The 23,270-nt window shown below is 35.2% G+C and overlaps 1 protein-coding gene across 2 annotated transcripts in view; it reads right to left on the reverse strand.

The window, feature by feature from the left end:
• Nucleotides 1–3,610: 3,610 nt before the first annotated feature.
• The window catches only part of INTS13 (integrator complex subunit 13), a 33,006-nt gene continuing 13,346 nt past the window's right edge, over nucleotides 3,611–23,270 (reverse strand). The window contains exons 7-17 of one of the 2 annotated variants that reach the window (XM_033430210.2): nucleotides 22,888–23,016; nucleotides 21,289–21,373; nucleotides 17,885–17,974; nucleotides 17,587–17,694; nucleotides 16,287–16,465; nucleotides 15,023–15,193; nucleotides 14,606–14,760; nucleotides 14,081–14,311; nucleotides 10,630–10,769; nucleotides 4,784–4,919; nucleotides 3,611–3,962 (exon numbers count right to left, since the gene is read on the reverse strand). In XM_033430210.2, the coding sequence (XP_033286101.1) occupies nucleotides 3,923–3,962; nucleotides 4,784–4,919; nucleotides 10,630–10,769; nucleotides 14,081–14,311; nucleotides 14,606–14,760; nucleotides 15,023–15,193; nucleotides 16,287–16,465; nucleotides 17,587–17,694; nucleotides 17,885–17,974; nucleotides 21,289–21,373; nucleotides 22,888–23,016 (1,464 nt within the window). In that variant the 3' untranslated portion in view covers nucleotides 3,611–3,922. The remainder of the gene's footprint in view (nucleotides 3,963–4,783; nucleotides 4,920–10,629; nucleotides 10,770–14,080; nucleotides 14,312–14,605; nucleotides 14,761–15,022; nucleotides 15,194–16,286; nucleotides 16,466–17,586; nucleotides 17,695–17,884; nucleotides 17,975–21,288; nucleotides 21,374–22,887; nucleotides 23,017–23,270) is intronic. The other variant, XM_004270903.3, reaches the window with a different exon arrangement.

Below are 23,270 nucleotides of genomic sequence, written 5' to 3' on the forward strand. Positions count from 1 at the left end.
CCAGGTTTGGGAAGTTCTGTCATTATTTCTTTTTTTAAAAAATTTATTTGTTTACTTTTGGCTGTGTTGGGTCTTGGTTGCTGCGCGCAGGCCCTCTCCAGCTGCAGCGAGTGGGGGCCACCCCTCGCCGTGGTTGTGGGCCTCTCATCGTGGTGGCCCCTCCCGTTGCGGAGCATGGGCTCCAGAGCGCAGGCTCAGTAGTTGCAGCTCGCGGGCTCCAGAGTGCAGGCTCAGCAGTTGCGGCACACAGGCCCAGCCACTCTGCGGCATGTGGGATCCTCCCGGACCAGGGATCGAACCTGCGTCCCCTGCACTGGCAGGTGGACTCCCAACCACTGCACCACCAGGGAAGCCCTGTCACTATTTCTTTAAACTTCCTGCTCTCTTCTTCTGGAACTCCAGTAATTCACCAACTGGCTCTTTTGAGGGTAGCCCATAGAACACTTAGGCTTGTTTCACTCCTTTTCATTCCTTTTTCTTTGTACTCCTCTGACTGGATAATTTCAAAGTTATGTCTCTGTTTCACAGATTCTTTCTTCTGATTGATCCATTCTGTTTTTGCTGCTCTCTAGTACATTTTCCATTTCATTTCATTCATTGTATTCTTTATCTCAGGAATTTGTATGGTTTATGACTTCCTTGTATTAGACTTCTCATTTTGTTCATGTATTTTCGTCCCTGATTTTCTTGAATTGTCTTTGTTTTCTTGTAGCTTATTGTGTTTCCTGGTCAACAGCTATTTTATATTCTTTATTGAGTAAATTGCAGATCTCCGTGTTTTGGGGTTGTCACTGGAAGATTGTGATCCTTTGGTGGTGTCATGTTACCTTGATTTTTCATGTTTCTTGAAGTTTTGTATTGCTTTTTTTGCTTTTGAAGTAGCAGTCACTTCCTCTAGTCTTTACTAACTGCCTGTAGGAGAGAGATACCTTCTGTCGGCCCTGCTAGGTGTTCAGAGGCTATCTCAGACCTTCTGTGAATACACCTGCTCCATGCTCCTTTCTCCCTCTTGTGGAAAAATTCTTAAGCTTATCTGCCTTCTCTGGATTCTACAATACAGCAGGCCAAGTGCTGACAGCGTCTCTTTGTTTTCCCAAAGGTGGCTAAAGCTCAAGTTTGTAGTTTCACCCTTGCCTGCAGATTTCAATCCAGCTTTCTGCATGTGCTCACTAGCTGTCTGTCAAAGCTCACTCTCACTGCTGCCATCAGCAGTGCACAAAGGGAGCTGGACACAGCGTGGTAGGGGTCTCTGGGTGAGGCATGCAGAGCACTGAGTGTTGTCCATGGGCTAGCTGGGCGGACCCAAGGTGAGGTGTTTCCAGCAGCTGGTGGATGGGCTTCTTGATAGAGTCTACAACACAGTAAGATTCGCATCCCTTTAATGTCCTTTGAGAATCCTATCTGCCACTCTCCCAGCATCTTCCCACCCCCTCTCACCAACCCCCTTGTCTTGTAGCTCACAGTTCAGTACTCTGGATGGGGCAACAAAGAAATGAGCCCCCTTGGCAACGTTCCACACAGCTGGGGAAGTTGGGTGCTCGCTCACACACTCTCACTTTCCCCCACAGGAGAAATCATGGGCTGAGCTCTCTTTTGGCCCTAAGCTGTGTCATCACCTTGGAGGAAGGGTAATGTGGGTAAAGTCAAGGTATTTCTCTTATCTACTCCAGTGCTTCCAGATGCATATTTTTTTTTACTCCAATGGTGTGCTGAAACCTCTCACCTAGAAACCTGGAGTTCCACAAGGCTCTCATGTCCATGGATGAGTGCCTAAGATAGTGTTTTCCAGGGGTTCCCAGACTGTGGCTGAGAGGGTATGGCGCCTCTTCATGGGCTACTGCAGGGTCCACAGCTGAGACCAAGGTTTGTCTGCCTACTTATCCAACACACAGGTGGGTGACACCCTTCCCAGGTCACTTGGCATTGGATGCTGGATGCCACAGCTCCCTCAAAGGCACTTTTGTCCATGGATGGATGTCAAGTTTTTGCTGTTGTTGGGGAGCAAGGGGACAAAAATGAGGGACATCTTTTGCTACCATAATACTGATATCAGAATTTTATAACTGAAAGGGCACTTGTTCTCTCTAGAGTAACTTTCATTCCCACAATCATTAAGTCTGGAAGGGTAATAATTTTTTTTTAATTTAAATTTTGTCCACTTATCTTGACTAGTAAATCCTCAATATGGATCCTGTTTTAGAAGAGCCAACAACTACCAGTCATTTTTCTATTTCTGTCCTAAAACAGTCGCTTCCACCAAAAGGCTGTAAAATGTATCTCAAGATAAGACCAAGAATATATAGCTTGATGCTCTGTGGGAGGTGGAGGAGGAGCTCAATTTTAGGTGCTCAAAAGGCATCTAGTTAAGCACACAGAATGAGTCTGCTGGACAATCTTAACCACCAACAATATATGGAATAATATAGAAAACTACTTGTACAGTAGTTCAAAATGTAGCCACAGAAACATTCTCCCAGTTGGTAGAACACAATAACAGCAGTATATATGCAAAGATAATACTTAAAAATGGAGACTGAAATGTAGATAAGACTGTCAACAAGCATGGCCTTAGCACATGGGAAAGGAGAAAGCACAAATTGAGAGTAAAAAAAGGGTCTTTGAAATGGTTTATAAAGAAAAGATTTTTGAATCAAGAACTACAGCAAGGACTCCTACTTGGTACAAGCTGAATGGGTATCAAGGATAAGACACAAAAGGTCAGAACTCAACCACAAGTAAATATGATCCAATAATTGAGTACTGGGTTACAGCTCCTGAAATCTTGCAAGTCTAGGCGCTAATAAGGCCTGGTCATGCTTTTGAGTGGTGTATATCTAAACACAGTGGTAAGGAATAAAAATGCCTCTAGCTTAGGGGAGAGGGCAGATGCAAGGGCTAAGAATGATACAGGAGTTGATAAAGGAGAACAATGTATATTTCACTGGATTGAAAGCCTGCTGAACCCTTATTTAACCACCAGTTTTTTTTTTTTAATAAAAAATACTGAATCTCTATATTTAAAAAAAGAGCTTTTCCCCTTTTCTAATAGATACTCAAGGAAAAATGACAAGCCTAGAATTAGCATTTAACATTGAAATAACATGTTTCTTGCAACATGTTATGAGCTTCCAGAAGCAGCACAGGAAGAAGACTCACCAAATATACACCATATAACCATGACATTTCTGAGAGATGAGGAGACCAAGATTCTTTTCTGCGATTAAAACAAGTAACACAGTAACTTTTCTTTCTTCCAAGTCTGCGAAGCAATCTCCTTCATGCTTCTCTTGCAACATGAAAAGTTAATGAACAATAAGTTTTTAGCATAAAAAGTATATATAACATCATCCAATATGGGTAAACATAAATTTACCCCAACTACCTGACAACTCTGCTTTTAAGTAGGCAACACACACACAAAACAACTTAAATTGAAATACAAAATAAATAAACAGAAAAACATGATTTCTTGGAAAAGCACTGCATATGCTGCAGGTTCATAGGCAATATTTTATATTAAACATAAATCTCACCCAAATTCTGTTAAAATTTCTTAAAATTGTCAGCCATTATATGAATATTATCTTTTTCCTAAAGGAATACTCCAATATTTTGCATTTCAGATATTTTAAGAGTTTTATTTGGCAAAGAGAAGCCTAAGAATTTTTTAAAAAACATTTCCAGAGGGAACACCCTTTACCATAAAATAAATTTGTTTAATTTGGGAGGACAAATGTATATTTCTGACATATGTGCTAATTTTACAATTAATACAAAAAAGATAAAGTTAGTTGAAATATTTTAAAAATGTAAAAACCAGTCCAGGCAACATAACTATACAATCTTGCTGTAAAAGTTCTTATATCAAATTCCATCCAAAATATTTATGCAATATACTAAATTCAGTTGCTCAAGCCACTCTTCACTGACGGCTGGCTTTTCCATTTTCTGTTGTCTCCATTCTGAAAAATAGGAGGAAAAAATGAGATGGTAAAATTAACGACCAATATTTTTTCTCCTTATCTAACTATTAAATGAAATTAAAATTTAATATAGTCATAGAAGAGAAGAATGTAAGCACTTTAGAAAATGACTAAAATTAGGGTTCCCCCTGGTTAGTTTAACTTCCTCATTTTGCAAATGAGTGAAAATTGAGGCAGGCCCAGAGAGATTACATGACTTCCCCAAGCTTTCATTTCAAAGGCCACTGTTTTTTTTCCACTATACTGCTCCAAGCAAAACTAAGGAAAAAAATCTCTTCCATTTTGACAAGGATTTATTTCCTCTTCCACTAAAGAAATTCCTTTATCAATACATTTTTAAGAGAATTTCTTCCAAAAAAGATTAAAATAACCATTTAAATTATTTTAGATTTATTCTAATAAATCTTCAATTATTTTTAGATTTTAGATTTATTCAATTAAAATCAATATTCCTAATACTGTATTACTTACTAGGAAAATATTTTCTCCCTGTTATTTTATACAAGAGTCAGTGTTGCATACTATGTTTTCTCTACAATTTTTCCCTCTATGATGTTTAATGAACATTCATGGTTACAATCAATAATATCAGGTCTTTTACAAGTACCAAGAATCAAAGAAGGTAATTTTTTTCCTCTTCATAAGTAACATGTATGAGTCCATAATATTATAAGTAATAAGATAAAAGTTATTATAAGTAATAAAAAAATTGCTGACCACAACAAACAAGCAGCATTTATTTTTCTAAACTTACTATAAGGCAATTAACAAAACTAATTTCTACAATAATGAATACAAACCCATTTTCCTCTTTAAGATGTTGATATAACTCAGCTCTGTTATTAACAGAGTTCAAACGTCCAGCAAATTCCTGATGTTTTCTGGAATTGGCAGTATTGATTCTATTACTCCATAAGGATAATAAGGACACTGGCCCTGGTGTAATATTTGAAAGAGAACAAAGGTAGAATAATTCATTACTTTAAAATTTACAAACTTAACAAATTTACCCCTTAGTCTATTGTTCACTTTATATAATTTAAGCAATATCATCTTCCCTTTATTCTAAAATTTGTATGTGTTTAGGGGTCCCCAAGCCTACCTACTAGAGGTTCAGTGATTTGCTGGAAGGACTCAAATGACTAAACATAAAGTTACAGTCACAGCTAGGAATCATTACAACAGCATAGTAAGGACACACAGCCAAACCAGTGTGGGGAAAAGGCACAGTAGTCAAAAGACTAGAGGAATCCATTTGCAGGTTTTCCATGCTCTCTCCCTCCCATGAGGGTTCACACAAGAGTGCATACTCCCTCCAGCAGCAAAAATGCAGCGATGTGTGTACAATATTTCTGCCAGAAAAGCACATTTAAGATTCCAGAGTTCAAGGTTTTTCTGGGGGCTGGTCACGTAGGCATTCCCTGCCTAACTACAACTACCAAAATTCCAGACTCCCAGAAGGAAAGCAGGTGGTCAGTTCAGATATAAGGCAAAATAACTTCATCATTTGGGGAATGTTTCAAAAGCCATATTCCCAGATGTCAGCCAAGGGCCAAACTTGAAAGCAGGCTTTTCTAATGATAATACCCTCAGGCCTGCTATAGTCAACTCTTTTCTGCACAATAGAAAAGGCAAAAAAATTCTCTAACACCATATACAAAAATAAACTCAAAATGTATTAAAGACCTAAATGTAAGACCATTAACCATAAAACTCCTAGAGGAAAACATAGGTAGAATACTCTTTGACATAAATGATAGCAATTATTTTTTTCTGATCTGATTCCTAAAGCAAAAATAAACAAATGGAACCTAATTCAACTTAGAAGCTTTTGCACAGCAAAGGAAACCATCAACAAAACAAAAACACAACCTACCAAATGGGATAAAATATTTGCAGATGATATGACTGATAAGGGGTTAACATCCAAAATATAAAAACAGCCCTTACAACTCAACATCAAAACAAACAAACAAACAACCTGATTTAAAAATGCGCAAAAGGGGCTTCCCTAGTGGCGCAGTGGTTGAGAGTCTGCCTGCCGATGCAGGTGACACATGCCGCAGAGAGGCTGGGCCCGTGAGCCATGGCCACTGAGCCTGCACGTCCAGAGCCTGTGCTCCGCAACAGGAGAGGCCACAACAGTGAGAGGCCCATGAACGGCAAAAAAAAAAAAAAAAAAAAAAGGGCAAAAGACCCAAATAGGCATTTTTCCAAAGAGGAAATGCAGATGGCCAAAAGGCACATGAAAAGATGCTCAAATCAGTAATAATCAGGGAAATGAAAATCAAAACCACAGTGAGGTATCACCTCACACCTGTGAGAATGGCTACTGTCAAAAAGAATACAGATAACAAACGCTGGCAAGGATATGGAGAAAAGGGAACCCTTGTGCACTGCTGGTGGGAATGTAAATTGGTGCATCCACTGTGGAAAACAGTATGGAGGTTTCTCAAAAAACTAAAAATAGAACTACCATATGACCCAGCAATTCCACTCCTGGGTATATATCCAAAAAAACCAAAAACACTAATTCAAAAAGATACATGCACCCCAATGTTCATAGCAACATTATTTACAATTGTCAAAATATGGAAGCAACCTAAGTGTCCATCAACAGATGAATAAAGATGTGGGGTGTGTGTGTGTGTGTGTGTGTGTGTGTGTGTGTGTGTGTGTATGTATGTATACATATATACACATACATACAATGGGAGACTACTCAGCCACAAAAAGGAATGAAATTTTGCCATATGCCACAACACAGATGGACTTGGAGGGCATTATGCTAAGTGAAAGAAGTCAGACGGAGAAAGACCAGTACTGTGTGATATCACTTGTATGTGGAATCTCAAAAATACAACAAACTAGTGAATATAACAAAAAAGAAGCAGACTCACAGATAGAGAAAACAAACTAGTAATTACCAGTGGGGAGAAGAAAGGGGGAAGGGTTACCAGTGGGAGGAGGGAAGGGGGGAGGGGGTTAAGAGGTATAAACTATTATGCATAAAATTAGCTACAAGGATATATTGTACAACACTGGGAATACAGCTAATATTTTATAATAACTATAAATGGAGCATAACATTTAAAAATTGTGAACCACTATACTGTACATCTGTAACATATAATATTGTACATCAACTATACTTCAATAAAAATAAATAAATAAATAGATAGATAAATAAAATTATAGCACTCCTAAAAGAAAACATAGAAATAAATCTTTGTGACTTTGGGTTAGCAAAGATTTCTCACATATAACACCAAAAGCACATCATAAAAGAAAAAAATTTATATATTGAACTTCATCAAAATTAGAAACTTCTGCTCTGCAAAAGTTGCTCTCAGGAGAGGGACAATCCACAGACTTGGAGAAAACATTTGCAAATCACATATCCAACATCAGATTTGTACCCAGAATAAATTAAAAATTCTCAAAATTCAACAATAAACCACCCCCCAAACAACCCAATTTAAAAATGAGCAAAATATCTGAATGGACCTTCATCAAATAAGATATACAGTTGGCAAATAAGCAAATGAAATGACACTCGCCATCATTAGTCATGAGAAAAATATAAATTAAAACCACAAGGAAATACGACTACATACTTATTAGGAGAGAAAAAAAAATCGTGACAATACCAAGTGCTATCAAGGGTGCAGAACAACCAGAACTCTCACTAACTGCTGGTGGGAATGCACATGTACAGCCACCCAGAACTCTCACTAACTGCTGGTAGGAATGCACATGTACAGCCACCCAGAACTCTCACTAATTGCTGGTGGGAATGCACATGTACAGCCACTTGGAAAAGTGAGTTGGCACTTTCTAATAAAGTCAGTCATATACAGTGGAATAAAAAAAAACAACTAATGATAAACACACAACACAGATGAATCACAAATGCATTATGTTCTATGAAATAAGCCAACCTCAAAAGGCAGCATACTCTATGATTTTATTTATATGACATTCTGAGAAAGGCACAATCATAGAGGGAAAAAGACACATCCATGGTTATGAGGGACTGGGGGCAGGGCAGTGTAGGACGAGCACAACTGTTCTATATCTGACTGTGGTAGTGGCTGTTACACAACTGTATACAAGGTCTAAACTCACAGACTGTGTGCCAGAGAGAGTTTATATTACTGCATATAAATTTTCCATAACAACAAAATTAGAAACATTTTTTCTTATTATAAAACTAATACATATTCATTAGATAAAATGTAGAAAACAGCAAAACATATAAAGAGGGGATAAATCACCCATAATACTACTGCTCTAACAACTATACATATTTTTTTAATGACAATCTATAGCAATAAAATTACATTTTGGTTTTTCTATTATTGCATTACACTAAGAGAGGCGAACAGATTTTCACCACATCTATAGGGCATGTTTGGAATAGCCCAACCTTCCATGCAGACAACACAGCAAGCACAAAATTCACTTTGGAGAGTCCTAGGAAGTTATTTTCCAAAGCAGATGAAACAGAGGTACAATAAAAGACCCATATCAAATTGCTGATCAGGAGAGACATATGACTTAGGTTGTAAAATAGAATGAAAAAAGAAACAAAAATACCAGTCTTGAATGGAAAGTTACAAGGGCAGGCAGTGATTTGCAATCAAGTTGCTTCTCATACGGGCCACTCTATATAGTGTTTCCAGGATGAAAAGCTTCAGGGATCTAGTTAATTGAATTATAGCCGATATTTCATCTAAGTGACACGCTCTAGTGCATATGTGTATAAAAATTGCTTTTAAAACAAAGTGGACATCATGGTATATATGGCTGTGTAACCTGCATTTTAAATTTAACTTATTATACATTAATTCATTAATTTTTTCATTTAACAAGTAATAATTGAACTTCTACTATGAACCAGGGACTGTAGTGGGTGGTAGTGAAAATTTACCACAGTAAATTTTTAAAAGCCCCTGCCTTCGAAATGTTTCAGCCGAATAGTAGAGGCAACATATCAATCAATAATGTCAATGCAGTACTCTAAGTGCTACCATAGTATTAATCATGGGATGCAATGGAAACACAAAGAAGTACCTAACTTAATTGTGAAAGGAAGTCCTCAGGGAAGTCTTTTCTGAAAAAGTAGTTACTTAAGTTAAAATCTGAATGATATACATTAGCAAGAGGAAAGAGTGGGTATTTGTGAAAATAGTTATTCTGGGGCTTTATAAATTCCACCCTATGGACACACCATCATTTAAGTCATTCTCTTGCTAATTCATGTTTCAGTTGCTTGCAACTTTTTGCTACTATAAATAATAATTTTTAGAGTTCTATTTTCCAAACAGTGTTGAAGCATTGCTTAGATTAAACCTAAATTAACCTCATCCTAATCAGCAGTGGCATGTGAGTAATAGAATAATTTACCAATAGACATTTATTTAAATCCCACTATTTTCCAGGTACCCTGGGCAAATGCCTAAAAGACAAATATGATAAGATCTTACCTCTAATTTCAAAGAAATCAGTGAACTGGACAATATTAACATGTATTACAATATATACTACAACAATAGTATATAAAAAAACAAACAATCCCACCTTCTCCCTAGGATGAGCTGCCGATAATTGTAACTAGCTCTGAGGTCTTATGTAAAGGCACAGTGGTAAGAACTCAGTCCTTTGTCATACCATTTCCCATTTACCCTGAAAGAACTGAATTTAGTTTACCTTCAAGATAACTAAAGCCTGCGGTGATTTCAGGCACTCCCAAACCCGAATCCTATCTTTGACTGCTAGAATTCCTCAAGAGGAAATTCAGCTTTTCAGCGTATAACTAAGACATAAAAGGCATTACAATAAAAATATTGTTTGTAATACCTTTACTGAAACCCATTCACAAGACATTTTAATGTATCAATAAATGGGGATATTAGATCCTTCCCTAAGTTCAGTAACAGCTTAGAGAAAAGAGTCTGTCCTCAATAACCTAGCACTTAGTATAGTGTTAGGAACATACACAGATTCAAGTTTATGTAATTAAAATTTCTTAAACCACAGACTTTATAGTAAAAGTGTTTATCTTCCGAAGGCTTCATTAATAAAGCTATGACACTATGTTTCCTTTAAAACTGACAAATGGGACTTCCCTGGTGGCACAGTGGCTAAGAATCTGCCTGCCAATGCAGGGGACATGGGTTCAAGCCCTGGTCTGGGAAGATCCCACATGCCGCAGAGCAACTAAGCCCATGTGCCACAACCACTGAGCCTGCGCTCTAAAGCCCGGGAGCAACAACTACTGAACCTGTGTGCCACAAATGCTGAGGCCCACACACCTAGAGCCCATGCTCCACAACAAGAGAAGGCACTGCAATGGGAAGACTGCACACTTCAACGAAGAGTGGCCCCCGCTCACCGCAACTAGAGAAAGACCATGCACAGCAACGAAGACCCAACACAGCCAAAAATAAATTAAAAATAAAAAAAAAAAAAGCTGACAAATGTATTTACTGCCTATATTTTCCAAGGCTGTGAACAAAGGGTCTCCTAAACAACATCAGGAGCAGTGAGTAGCTCTTCCTCACACACAACATAAAAGGACACTGTACTACAGAACTAAACTGGAAAACTTTTTACAAACATAGTTACCGCAGTTCTACCTTACCTTTTGATTTTTCTACTGGTGGAGTTTCATCCATCTCAACAAGAGGCTTTTTATTTGGAGGTTCTGGGGAATCAGGTGAATCTTTGATAATCTCAGCTTCAGCCAACTCTTCTTTTCCACGTTCTAAGATTCCTTTTAATCTGTGAGAGGGACAAATAATAAAAACTTAAAAAGTTTAAATTCTTAGAAATCTGAATGGTTCAATAATTTAACTAGACTTTACATACCAATCAATAAAAGATACCCGGCTCTCACAACATAATCAGAAGCTATACCTCAATTTAAAATCAGGTAAGAGAAGTTAACAAATTTAAACACAAGTTTCCTTTTTCCTCCCTATAATGCAGTAATTCAGTAACGTAGTCAGCTGTAAAATGGGGCTAAAATTATAAAAGAAAATGAAGAAGAATTTATAAAGGTAAAATTTTAAAGGTCAGAAATAATGTGATCTCTGTTGCAACAAAAAGAATAAAATACCTAGGAATAAACCTACCTAGGGAGACAAAAGACCTATATGCAGAAAACTGTAAGACACTGATGAAAGAAATTAAAGATGATACAAACAGATGGAGAGATATACCATGTTCTTGGATTGGAAGAATCAGTATTGTGAAAATGACTATACTACCCAAAGCAATCTACATAGTCAATGCAATCCCTATCAAATTACCAATGGCATTTTTTACAGAACTAGAACAAAAATCTTAAAATTTGTATGGAGACACAAAAGACCCCAGATAGTCAAAGCAGTATTGATGGATAAAAACAGAGCTGGAGGAATCAGACTCCCTGACTTCAGACTATACTACAAAGCTACAGTAATCAAGACAATATGGTACTGGCACAAAAACAGAAATATAGATCAATGGAACAGGATAGAAAGCCTAGAGATAAACCCACGCACCTATGGTCAACTAATCTACGACAAAGGAGGCAAGGATATACAATGGAGAAAAGACAGTCTCTTCAATAAGTGGTGCTGGGGAAATTGGACAGGTACATGTAAAAGAATGAAATTAGAACACTCCCTAACACCATACACAAAAATAAACTCAAAATGGATTAGAAACCTAAATATAAGACTGGACACTATAAAACTCTTAAAGGAAAACATAGGAAGAACACTCTTTGACATAAACCACAGCAAGATCTTTTTTGATCCACCTCCTAGAGTAATGGAAATAAAACCAAAAATAAACAAATGGGACCTAATGAAACTTCAAAGCTTTTGCAAAGCAAAGGAAACTACAAACAAGATGAAAAGACAACCCTCAGAATGGAGAAAATATTTGCAAATGAATCAACAGACAAAGGATTAATCTCCAAAATATATAAATAGCTCATGCAGCTCAATATTAAAAAAACAAACAACCCAATCCAAAAATGGGCAGAAGACCTAAATAGACATTTCTCCAAAGAAGACATACAGGTGGCCAAGAAGCACATGAAAAGCTGCTCAACATCACTAATTATTAGAGAAATGCAAATCAAAACCACAATGAGGTATCACCTTACACCAGTTAGAATGGGCATCATCAGAAAATCTACAAACAACAAATGCTGGAGAGGGTGTGGAGATAAGGGAACCCTCTTGCACTGTTGGTGGGAATGTAAATTGATACAGCCACTATGGAGAACAGTATGGAAGTTCCTTAAAAAACTAAAAGTAGAACTACCATACGACCCCGCAATCCCACTACTGGGTATATATCCAGAGAAAACCATAATTCAAAAAGACACATGCACCCCAATGTTCATTGCAGCTCTATTTACAATAGCCAGGCCATGGAAGCAACCTAAATGCCCAATGACAGAGGAATGGATAAAGATGTGGCACATATATACAATGGAATATTACTCAGCCATAAAAGGAACGAAATTGGGTCATTTGTAGAGATGTGGATGGATCTAGGGACTGTCATCCAGAGTGAAGTAAGTCAGAAAGAGAAAAACAAATATATTAATGCATATATGTGGAATCTAGAAAAATGGTACAGATGAACTGGTTTGCAGGGCAGAAATTGATACACAGATGCAGAGAACAAATGTATGGACACCAAGTGGAGAAAGTGGCAGGGGGCTGTTGGTGGTGTGATGAATTGGGAGATTGGGATTGACACATATACACTAAACTATTAGGTAACTAATAAGAACCTGCTGTATAAAAAATAAAGTAAAATTCAAAGAAAAACAAAGTGATCTTTGGAAGATACTTCACAATTTTAATTTCTAAAGATATAGACAAAATACTATTTCAAATTACAAATAAGATTAAGACATCTACTAGCATTTGTTCCCAAGTTTATGTACTGTGGAAATGTACTTATGTTCCTTAAGGTAGGAACTTAACTCCAAGCTTATTTTGAATTTCATATACTTGAAGATCAGTGGGATCTGAATGAGAATATTCTTTCCCCCCTCTTCTTAAAGCAAGACAATTCTGTTTCAGAAACTCAGCAGCACTAAGGAAGAAGTGAACCTCTAAGGCCAAAGGGAATAAAAGTGTCCTACTTATTTATGAATGAAATAATACACTTTCCAGAATTAGCTTCAAACTATTTGGGTGGGGGAGTTGAAGGGTGGTAGTGGTGACGGGAATGGATGTGAATATATATGAAATGAGATCTGCCATGAATTGATTAACTTTTAAAAGTAGATAATAGGTAACTTTTTATTCTACTCTTGGATTAAGTTTCAAATTTTCCATAGTAAGTTCTGTTTTTAAGGACTGACTACATTGCCATTGTAATAGTTACCTGGTTCTCTGCCTGATTTCTGGCAAGGAGGTAGAAGATAAAGCCAACTACTGATAATATGTCATGATATTTTTATTTATAGACCTTTATTACTTTTAACGTTTTTTTCCAAATTTAACCCGACATCACTATATAAATCATGAACTGAGGAAAAGAGTGTACTATTGAGGAAGGTTTTCAGAATAGGACTATGATTTTTCATGCTTTCAAGGGTTTCCTATACCTATTTTTATAATAGCATCTTCCACACTTTGCTGTAAATCGCTCATTTACTTGCCTATCTCTACACAACACTGTACATTCTTCCAGGGCAGGGATCGTATGCCAAATGCCTGGCACATCATGGGCATTTAATAAGTATTCACTGAATAAAGAAATAAAACTATGCCTTTGATGTTCATAACACATAAAAGCAACTACTGATACCAAAAATCATGTATTATGACTTTCAGAAGTTAATTAGGAAAAAAATTAAACACTATCTTTGCCCCAATAGTAAAAAAAAATCATACCTCTTTAAGCCCAAGAAAGACCTTCCAGACTTGAAGAATGATAAAATAATAGTTATAAAATACAATAAACACATATTAAATGAAGTACTAATAAATAAGGTCTGAACGTTCAAATGTGCTACATGTAGAATGGATTATGCCAAAAGGCACCACAGTGCTATGTTAATTTAATTAAGAAATCACCTCTCTGAATCTTGCCAAGATTTCTCCTGTTCATAATCTTTCACTGCTTTCTCTGACTTGTCCTCTTTGTCCTCCCTTTTTCTTCCTCGTTTCTTTCGTTCTTCTTCTTCTGGGGGTTTGCTCCTACATGCCATTAGACATTCCAAGACTCTTTGATGTTTCTCCGAATTGTTGATATGGGCTCTGACAAGCGTTTCTAATTCATTCCACATGATACGGTACTGTTCATCTCTAAAAGTGAAGATTTAAAATAATGTTCTTACAAAATACTCTTTAAATAATATCCAAGTGTCACTTGTTACTGATAAAGTTAAAAGAAATAAACATGGGTTTCCTTTCTCTTCCAATGGTGCAATTCTAAGTGATAATGTATCTAATTCTGCTATTTTATATCATTTCATCTTAATCATATGTATGTGTATATACACACTCCCAAACATATAATTTACATATGGAATAAGTTAGCTCAAAAAAACAGTAAGCATCAAGAAAATGTGATATACGAGAAAGAGAAAAAAACCCTACCTTTTAGGGCCTTTTCCTCTTGTACCAACTGTGGAAATAGGTAAAGGATCATTTTTTCTTTCCATATCAACTAAGTTGTATATTGTTTTTTGACAGTTTAACACATCTTCTTCTGTCAAAGATTCTTTCACAATAACACTGGCTAATGGAACTACCTGTTAGATTTAAAAAAAAAAAAAAAAGAAAGAAAGAAAAAGAAAATCTGTCGTGAAAAATAAATATTGAAGCATCTAGACAGTACTTGAATTGATTTTAAACATCACCATGGAGAGCTAATCTATAACCATCACTTCCATTTTCTATTACTAATTCTTTAACTGTAGCAAACTCTTATATTTCATTCTTTGCTTGATAAATGTTATTTGTAAAGAATATATAACTAATCTAGAAGAAAAACTGAAACTATTTAACACTTACCGCTTGCATGTTAAAGATGGTGGTCTGTGAAATAATCATAGGCCAGTAACGGGTATGTTTTTCTAACTGATCTTTTGCTCGTTCCAAAGGGATCTCAAGACTTCCATCGATTTTATATCTGGGGTCTAGAAAAGGAGTTAATCTGTTTTCCCTCATAAATTCACCAAAATCCTAATGATAACCAAATAAGATAAAATTAGAAACTATTTTCTAATGTTTCAGTACGGATTACATGTAACAGTCTGTTCCCCTGAGGTCTTCTGTCCTGTGATATGCAACAAAGCATTTTCTCTGACAGCCCGCCCTCCACACACTAATTTCTTCCTTTCTGTTTGAACATGAAACCTATCAGCCTTTATTCAACAGAGATGAAGAAAGCTTCAAACATTAATACATTCATGGTTCTTTCCACTTTTTAAAAACACTCATTTTTCTTCACTTCTATAATTTAACTCTTTTCTATTATATGCAGATAAAAGAATAAGTTCATCGCATTAGAATATCATTTTGCTTACTTAAAAATTACCTTAATACAACATCAAAATGTTAATAGTGGTTATCTTTGAATGATGGAATTACAGGTAATTGATAGTCTTTGTTTTTGCTTTTTTTATAAAAAGAATCTACATTTTCTACAATGAATACTTACTAGCTTTCTCCTTATTTAAAAAATTATATAAAAATAAAAATGAAAAGCCTAATCAAAAACAATACAAAACACTTTGTGGTTTACAAAGTATATTCATATACATCATTCACATTTAATTTTTATAACCACCTTAAAAAGTAGACAGCCATGAAATATCAAAGAAGGGTGGAAGAGTGAAAAATTCAAATCAGAACAATACAATTTCTACTAAAAATAGATAAAATTTCCTTGTATGCACCTCTCAATAATATAAAAATTTACAGTGTTATTTCAAAGTAGCAGAATCCAAACTTTCAAATGTTTATGCTTGGCACTTAAGTTACTAGAAATAAAATTCTACCTAAAATATTAGTTCGAATCAACTTCCATTCTCGCCTATAATTCCAGTGTGTGTCAATGCTATTCAGATACTTCTCAGCATACACTGAGTATGTAAGGAAGACAACATAGTGATAAACAGCTCTTTTGAGCAAGTACTGCAGGAAATTCACCTAATTAAAACAATAATAAAAATCCAACTTCTCTAAACTTTTTGTCACAGATCTTAGCATATAATACGTACTCTATGTACTTGCTGAATGACAGACTCAAAATTTATAGATATTAGAGTCTTACTGTAATCCGGTAGTCTGTAACTCTTCCTCCACACCCTTCACTAATTGAAGGCGGATCTTCTAGAATGGATCGAGAACTGCTAAGGACGTGCAAAAAAATCTCTCCTCCATGGCTACTAAGCATATGACTAATGACTTTGGAACCTGACTTTCGTGGTTGTTCCAATAAAACAGAACGACCTGTCAAAAACAAGATTACTCTATCAGTAATGAAATCCCAAGGGCTCTTAGTTCTTCCCTTAAGATTTATGTCTAGATTTTTCATTTTATTTATTGCTCTTCATATTTTAACCAGCATTGCTAATTGAGTGTATCTGCATATCAAGTCCTAAAAATCTGCATTCTAGCCTTAGCTTTCTCTTTGCTTCTCCAAGCTTACATAGTTACACAGTTTTCCAAAGTAAGTACAGTGCTCTCTGGTATAATGTTTGGTTATATTATTCATTCAATTACAAGTTCATACAAAATTTTTCTCCTGGACATCAAGAAGAAAAGTGGGACAACTCTTATATAACCCTTAGGTTATCAAAGCTACAAACCATTTGGGGGAGAAAGCAAGTCTCAATTCACTTCTACAATACCTCCTTATTGGCACTGTTATTTTAACTACTTGCTACTTTACATGACCAAATGTTATTTAATCTGAACATTACATAATCTGATAATCAAACTGTGCTTAATATAACAATGAAATTAACCTTATGATAAAGGCAGAGTAACTCTTTACAACAGTGGTTCCAAAACCTAGTTATTATAAGAATCATCAGAGGAGCCATCAGAATTTAGATTTAGCAAATGGAATTCAATAATTTTTTAAAAAATTTTTTACACAAGGAAACATCGGATTTAAAGTCATATCTATAAGAATAATATGGTATATTATTGAAAATAACATGTTTATTTATAATAAAGATATAGTGTTTAAAGAGAAATAATTCCATATATATTTTGTAATTTAAAATTCAATAGGCCAAGATAAACAAGTCTATATTATTCTATCGTCCAAAAAAAATTAACTTAGACTCTAAATGTCAAATTTTTAAAATAAAAATTCTAAAAAATATATTAAGTAAATTTACTTAGCTACAATAATGTGAAAGACAAAGTCAACTTATTTTTAAACATTAGTAAAACTGTTAAAGGGTATTTACCATTAGATAAATTTAAAACAGCTTTGGGAAATAAAATGGTTAGACTATATTGAAAAAAACAGCTTTTCGAGAATTCACATTTTCACATATTCTCACTAATGATTTCACTTGACATAATCTCAGTCAAAACAATTAAATGATGTAAGTTACCATTTAGAAGAAAATTAGTAAGGCAGGAGGAAGGTCTACTATTTACATCTACGGGTGAAATTCGATAAGCGCCAGTGCAATAGTGTAATTCTGAAATAGAAGAAAACACTGATTTGAAAGAATATAAAGAAATATTTCCACAATTAAAAGAGGAAAAACAAGCAAAAACAAAAGCTTGTTCCTTGATCCTCTAAAACAATGAAAAACAAAAATTCAAAAAGAAACAAATAATCCCTACACAATACTTAAAGAATCTTTTGATTATTATTTTCTCTTTCAATTATTTTTAAATACCTACCAATGTTATTTGTCCTTGGTGTGCACCACTTTAATGTTATTGTTTCTTTAAATGAGCCTTCTCTACTGCTTCCACTTAAGTGGTTATCACCTTTAAAAATAAGTTAGAGAAATAATAACATTACTAAATAATCACAAACTTCAAATGTTTGACAAGATTTCCAAGAGTTTAAGGTCTATAAGAGAAAATACCTCTGAGAGAACATCTTTGTTTAGAAAGTCTCCTAGAAAAATACCAAATTGACTTTGGATATCAGTTATTATTAAAATAAGTACTTTGTTTTCCTCCAAATTTCTCATTAATTAATTTAATCATTTCAGTCACTACACTAAAAATAACAGCAAATTTTAAAAAATTTTAAGAATCTACAACTGCTACCCTCTGACACCATTAAATGATAAAATAACATGGTTATGTAGAAAGCTTCAGGAATCTAAAATGCACAACTCATTGTACTGAATCCCAATAAATTTATTAGAAGAAACGTAAAATGAGGAATCTATAAGGTAAATATATAAGAAGATGTAACAATGAGCACTTTTTGCCTTAATGGAGTTCAGAGTAAACAGATGTTAAAATAATAATGAACACTGAAGTCTTAAACCCTCAAGGTCATCCAAGAGGGTTGGAATCAACTTCTTCCAAACTCATGTTAACGTTGATATTTTGACCTCTTCCCATAAAAAACAAATGTTCTTAACAGCATCCAGAATGGTGAATCCTTTCCAAAAGGTTTTCAACTTTCTTTGCCAAGATCCATCAGAGGAATCACTATCTATGGCAGTTATAGCTTTATGAAATATATTTCTTAAATAGTAAGACCTGAAAGTCAAAATGACTCCTTGATCCATGTGCTGTGGAAAGGATGTTGTGTTGGCAGGCAAGAAAACAACATTAATCTCATTGTATGTCTCCATCAGAGCTCTTGAGTGACCAGGTGTACTGTCAATGAGCAGTAATATTTTGAAAGAAACCTTTTTTTCTGAGCAGTAGGCTAAATCGTAGGCTTAAAATAATGAGTAAACCATGTTGTCAACAGATGTGCTTTTATCCAGGCTTTGTTGTTGTACTGATAGAGCACAGGTGGAGTAGATTTAGTGCAATTCTTAAGGGTCCTAGGATTTTCAGAAGGGTAAATAAGCTTTGGCTCCAATTTAAACTTACCAGCTGCATTAGCCCCTAATAAGAGTGTCACCCTGTCCTTTCAAGTCAGGCACTGACTTCTCCTCTCTAGCCATCAAAGTCCTAGATGACATCTTCTTCCAATAGAAGGCTGTTTCATCTACACTGAAAATCTGTTTAGTGCAGCCACCTTCATGAATTATCTGACCTAGATCTTCTGGATAACTTGCTGCAGCTTCTATATCAGTACTCGCTGCTTCACCTTGCACTTGTATATTATGGAGACAGTTTCTTTCCTTAAACATCATGAACCAGCCTCTGCTGGCTTCAAACTTTTCTTCTGTACCTTCCTCACCTCCTTCAGCCTTCACAGAATTGAAGAGAGTTAGGGCCTTGTTGTAGATGAGGCTTTGGCTTGAGGGAATGTTGTGGCTGCTTTGATCTTCTACCCAGACCACTATAACTTCCTCTATATCAGCAATAAGGCTGTTTCACTCTCTTATCATTTGTGTGTTCACTGAAGTAGCACTTTTAATTTCCTTCAAGAATTTTTCCTTTGCATTCACAACTTGGCTAACTGTTTGGTGCAAGAGGCCTCGCTTTCAGTCTATCCTGGCTTTTCAACATGCCATCCTCACTAAGCTTAATCATTTCTAACTTTTGATTTAAAGTGAGAGACATTTCACAGCAAAGGAAACCATAAACAAAACGAAAAGACAACCAACAGAATGGGAGAAAATATTTGCAAATAATGTGACCCAACAAGGGATTAGTCTCCAAAATTTACAAACAGCTCATGCAGCTCAATATCAAAAAAAAACAACCCAATCAAAAAATGGGCAGAAGACCTAGAGACATTTCTCCAAAGAAGACATAGCTTCAGCTGGCCAACAGGCATATGAAAAGATGCTCAACATCACTAATTACTAGAGAAATGCAAATCAAAACTGCAATGAGATATCACCTCACACTGGTCAGAATGGCCATCATCAAAAAATCTGCAAACAATAAATGCTGGAGAGGGTGTGGAGAAAAGGAAACACTCTTGCACTGTTGGTAGACATGTAAATTGATACAGCCACTATGGAGAACAGTATGGAGGTTCCTTAAAGAACTAAAAATAGAGCTACTATATGATCCAGCAATTCCACTCTTGGGCACATATCCAGAGAAAACCATGGCTCGAAAGGATAAATGCACCCCAATGTTCACTGCAGCACTGTTTACAATAGCCAAGACATGGAAGCAACCTAAATGTCCAGTGACAGAAGAATGGATAAAGAGATGTGGTACATACATACCATGGAATATTACTCAGCCATTAAAAAGAATGAAATAATGCCATTTGCAGCAACATGGATGGACACGGAGATTACCATACTAAGTGAAGTGAGACAGAGAAAAACGAATATCATATGATATCACTTATATGTGGAATCTAAAAAAATGATACAAATGAACTTATTTACAAAACAGAAACAGACTCACAAACATAGAGAATGAACTTATGGTTACCAGGGGGGAAGGGAGGGGGGAGGGATAGATTGGGAGTTTGGGATTGACATGTACACACTGCTATATTTAAAATAAAATGCCTTTCCATGAAAAAAAAATAAAGTAAGAGATGTGCAACTCTTCCTTTCTTAGAGGCCACTGTAGGGTTATTAACTGGATTAATTTCAATACTGTTGTGTCCCAGAGAATAGGGAGGCCCAAGGAGAGGGAAAGAAATGGGGAATAACCAGTCAGTGGAGCAGTGAAAACACACACAACATTTATGGAATAAGTTCTCTGTCTTATATGGGTACAGTTTGTGAAACCCCAAAACAATTTACAAGAGCAACATCAAAGATCATTGATCACAGATCACCATAAGAAAAATAATGATGAAAATGTTTGACGTACTGTGAGAATTACCAAAATGTGACACAGAGACATGAAGTGAGCAAGTGCTATTGAAAAAATGTCGCCAAAGATTTGCTCAACCCAGGTTGCCACAAACATTCAATTTGTAAAAGAACGCAACATCCGTGAAGCACAGTAAAGCAAAGCATGATAAAATGAGGTATGTCTGTATTTGTTCCATTAGCCTAGTCTTTCCCAAAGTAAATTCAATAGAACACTAGTTCCATGGCCATTAATGGGTGATATTGTCAGGTAAGTTTGGAACGGGATGAACTAAAGTCAATCAGGTTTATTTACTCAAGAACTTCTCCAAGCTGTTAGTATGCTTTCATATGTTACATCTTACAAAATAGTGTTTTCCAACGTCTCTTACTTACCACTTTTCAGAAAATCTACATGTGCATCTTTGTGATGAAGTAGCTCCACATCGTAATTGGCAGATGTGTTAGCATGTTGTTCTTCCTTAAAGCAAAATTTAAAATAACTTGGTTTTGTTTTTAAAACAATGAAGTAATTATTCATTTTGCTTAAAGTGAGATCAAATATACCCAACAATAATTAGCTATAATAAGGGGACAGTTTGCTCAGTAATTAATCTATTTAAAGATGCAATAATTTTCCACAGCAATATAAACTATATTAAAAAACTACTGGCTACATATCAGTAATAAAGTAGTGATTTTTCTTATGTTATGTCAGAATTAACATAGATGGTTCATCTAGAAATTTTAGAATTTTTTTTACTCTGAATGCATTGTCCTGCCAATACTTTTTATACACAAATATGATGTAATTGAAATAGTTTACTCAATGTAAAATAGTTGATTGAAGGAGGAAATAGCATCTTTAAATACCTATAGTAAATTAGCAAGCACCAATTATATAAAATAGCAAATACAGACTAATAAACAAGTTTAGTAACTTGTCCTCACTAAACAGTAAATAGAAACTTCAGTATTATCTATTTACAAGAAAAAGACAAAGACTGAGGAGTCACACCAGTAGCACACAAATATGGTCAAATTTAAAAAGCAAGGTATCTGTCACCCTCAGAGTATTTTTCTTATAACTCATGAAATTATATTAAAATACGTCTATCATGCTATTTTAGTTGTTCACTGCTGCCTCACCTAAACTGTTCTACTGGTTAAGGCTATAATTTCTATTAAAGAGCCAGCCAGTGGTATAAGGAGGAAATCAATAATGAAAAGATTACATTTCTCATGCAATTTAGTTTTCATCATATGGTGGCAAAAAAAATGAAACTGGACTTATAAGAAAGCTAATTTAAAGTTTTAGATATACTGGCTACTTTATATGTGTAAATATAATCAATACAATTAAATGTAACTCCCCTCAGTAAAAATTCATTTGAAGCTTTCTATGGCCCAAACATTGTGCTGGTCTTAGACAACTAAATAACATAATGAAAATGACAAGACAGTAACAGATTCCTAAGAAAATCCATTAGTAAAATCATAAGACTCATATGTTTTTCAGCTAGAATCATAAACTTGTTTAAAACTATAAACTATTTTTCCCTAGTTAGACCTATTAGTTACAAACACCTTTATACTGGGTAGGCAAGAACAAAAATATAAGAAAGAAAAGATCTACTAGAACACACAAAGTGAGTAAAATCTAATAACAACTGTCAGGAAAAGAATCACAGAAAAAGTAATCATTTCAGATAGAAATTATATTTTGATGAAAGTAATGAGAACAAAATTAAAAACAAAAAAGCTGATACAGAATGTTCTTATTAGGAAAAAAAAAATACAGCACTTTGTTCTGTGATCCTTTCTTGTTGCTTTTCATTATTTACTAACCTGGTCAAAGACACTGAATGTGTGCTAGCAAAACAGAAAATATGATATGGGAAGAAAAAGTTAAGGTTCATTAAAATAAATAATACATATCAAATATTTAAAAAGCAAAGCAGAGCTTTCAAAACAGCAAGAAAAAGAACTGCCTACCTTCATTGGAATGTTTGTAATAGTAGTTGAAGCCAAGTCGAAATGCTGCTGTACTAAAATATTTAATTTGGTAGCAAGATGCCGTCCTGCACGAACACTATGAACTTCGCTGGTTAAAACGGGGGACAACTATAGAAAGGTATGAAAAAAAAACCCCACAAAACTTTAAACATTTTAACTTAGTGCTAAATATTTTACTTCAACCCATGAAAATTAAGTACTTTTACTTGTGAGAATTTACGGGGGAAAAGGTCCATAAATTAACCATAATCATTATTTTAGTAATACATTTTTATACATTCACTCATTCAACGATAGGTATTAAAGAGAACTTACTGTATAAATTGCCAGAAGCTGTGTGAGCTACTGGAGGATACAGCAGT

The sequence above is a fragment of the Orcinus orca genome, chromosome 11, assembly GCF_937001465.1.
Source record: "Orcinus orca chromosome 11, mOrcOrc1.1, whole genome shotgun sequence".
In the NCBI taxonomy this organism is placed as follows: domain Eukaryota; kingdom Metazoa; phylum Chordata; class Mammalia; order Artiodactyla; family Delphinidae; genus Orcinus; species Orcinus orca.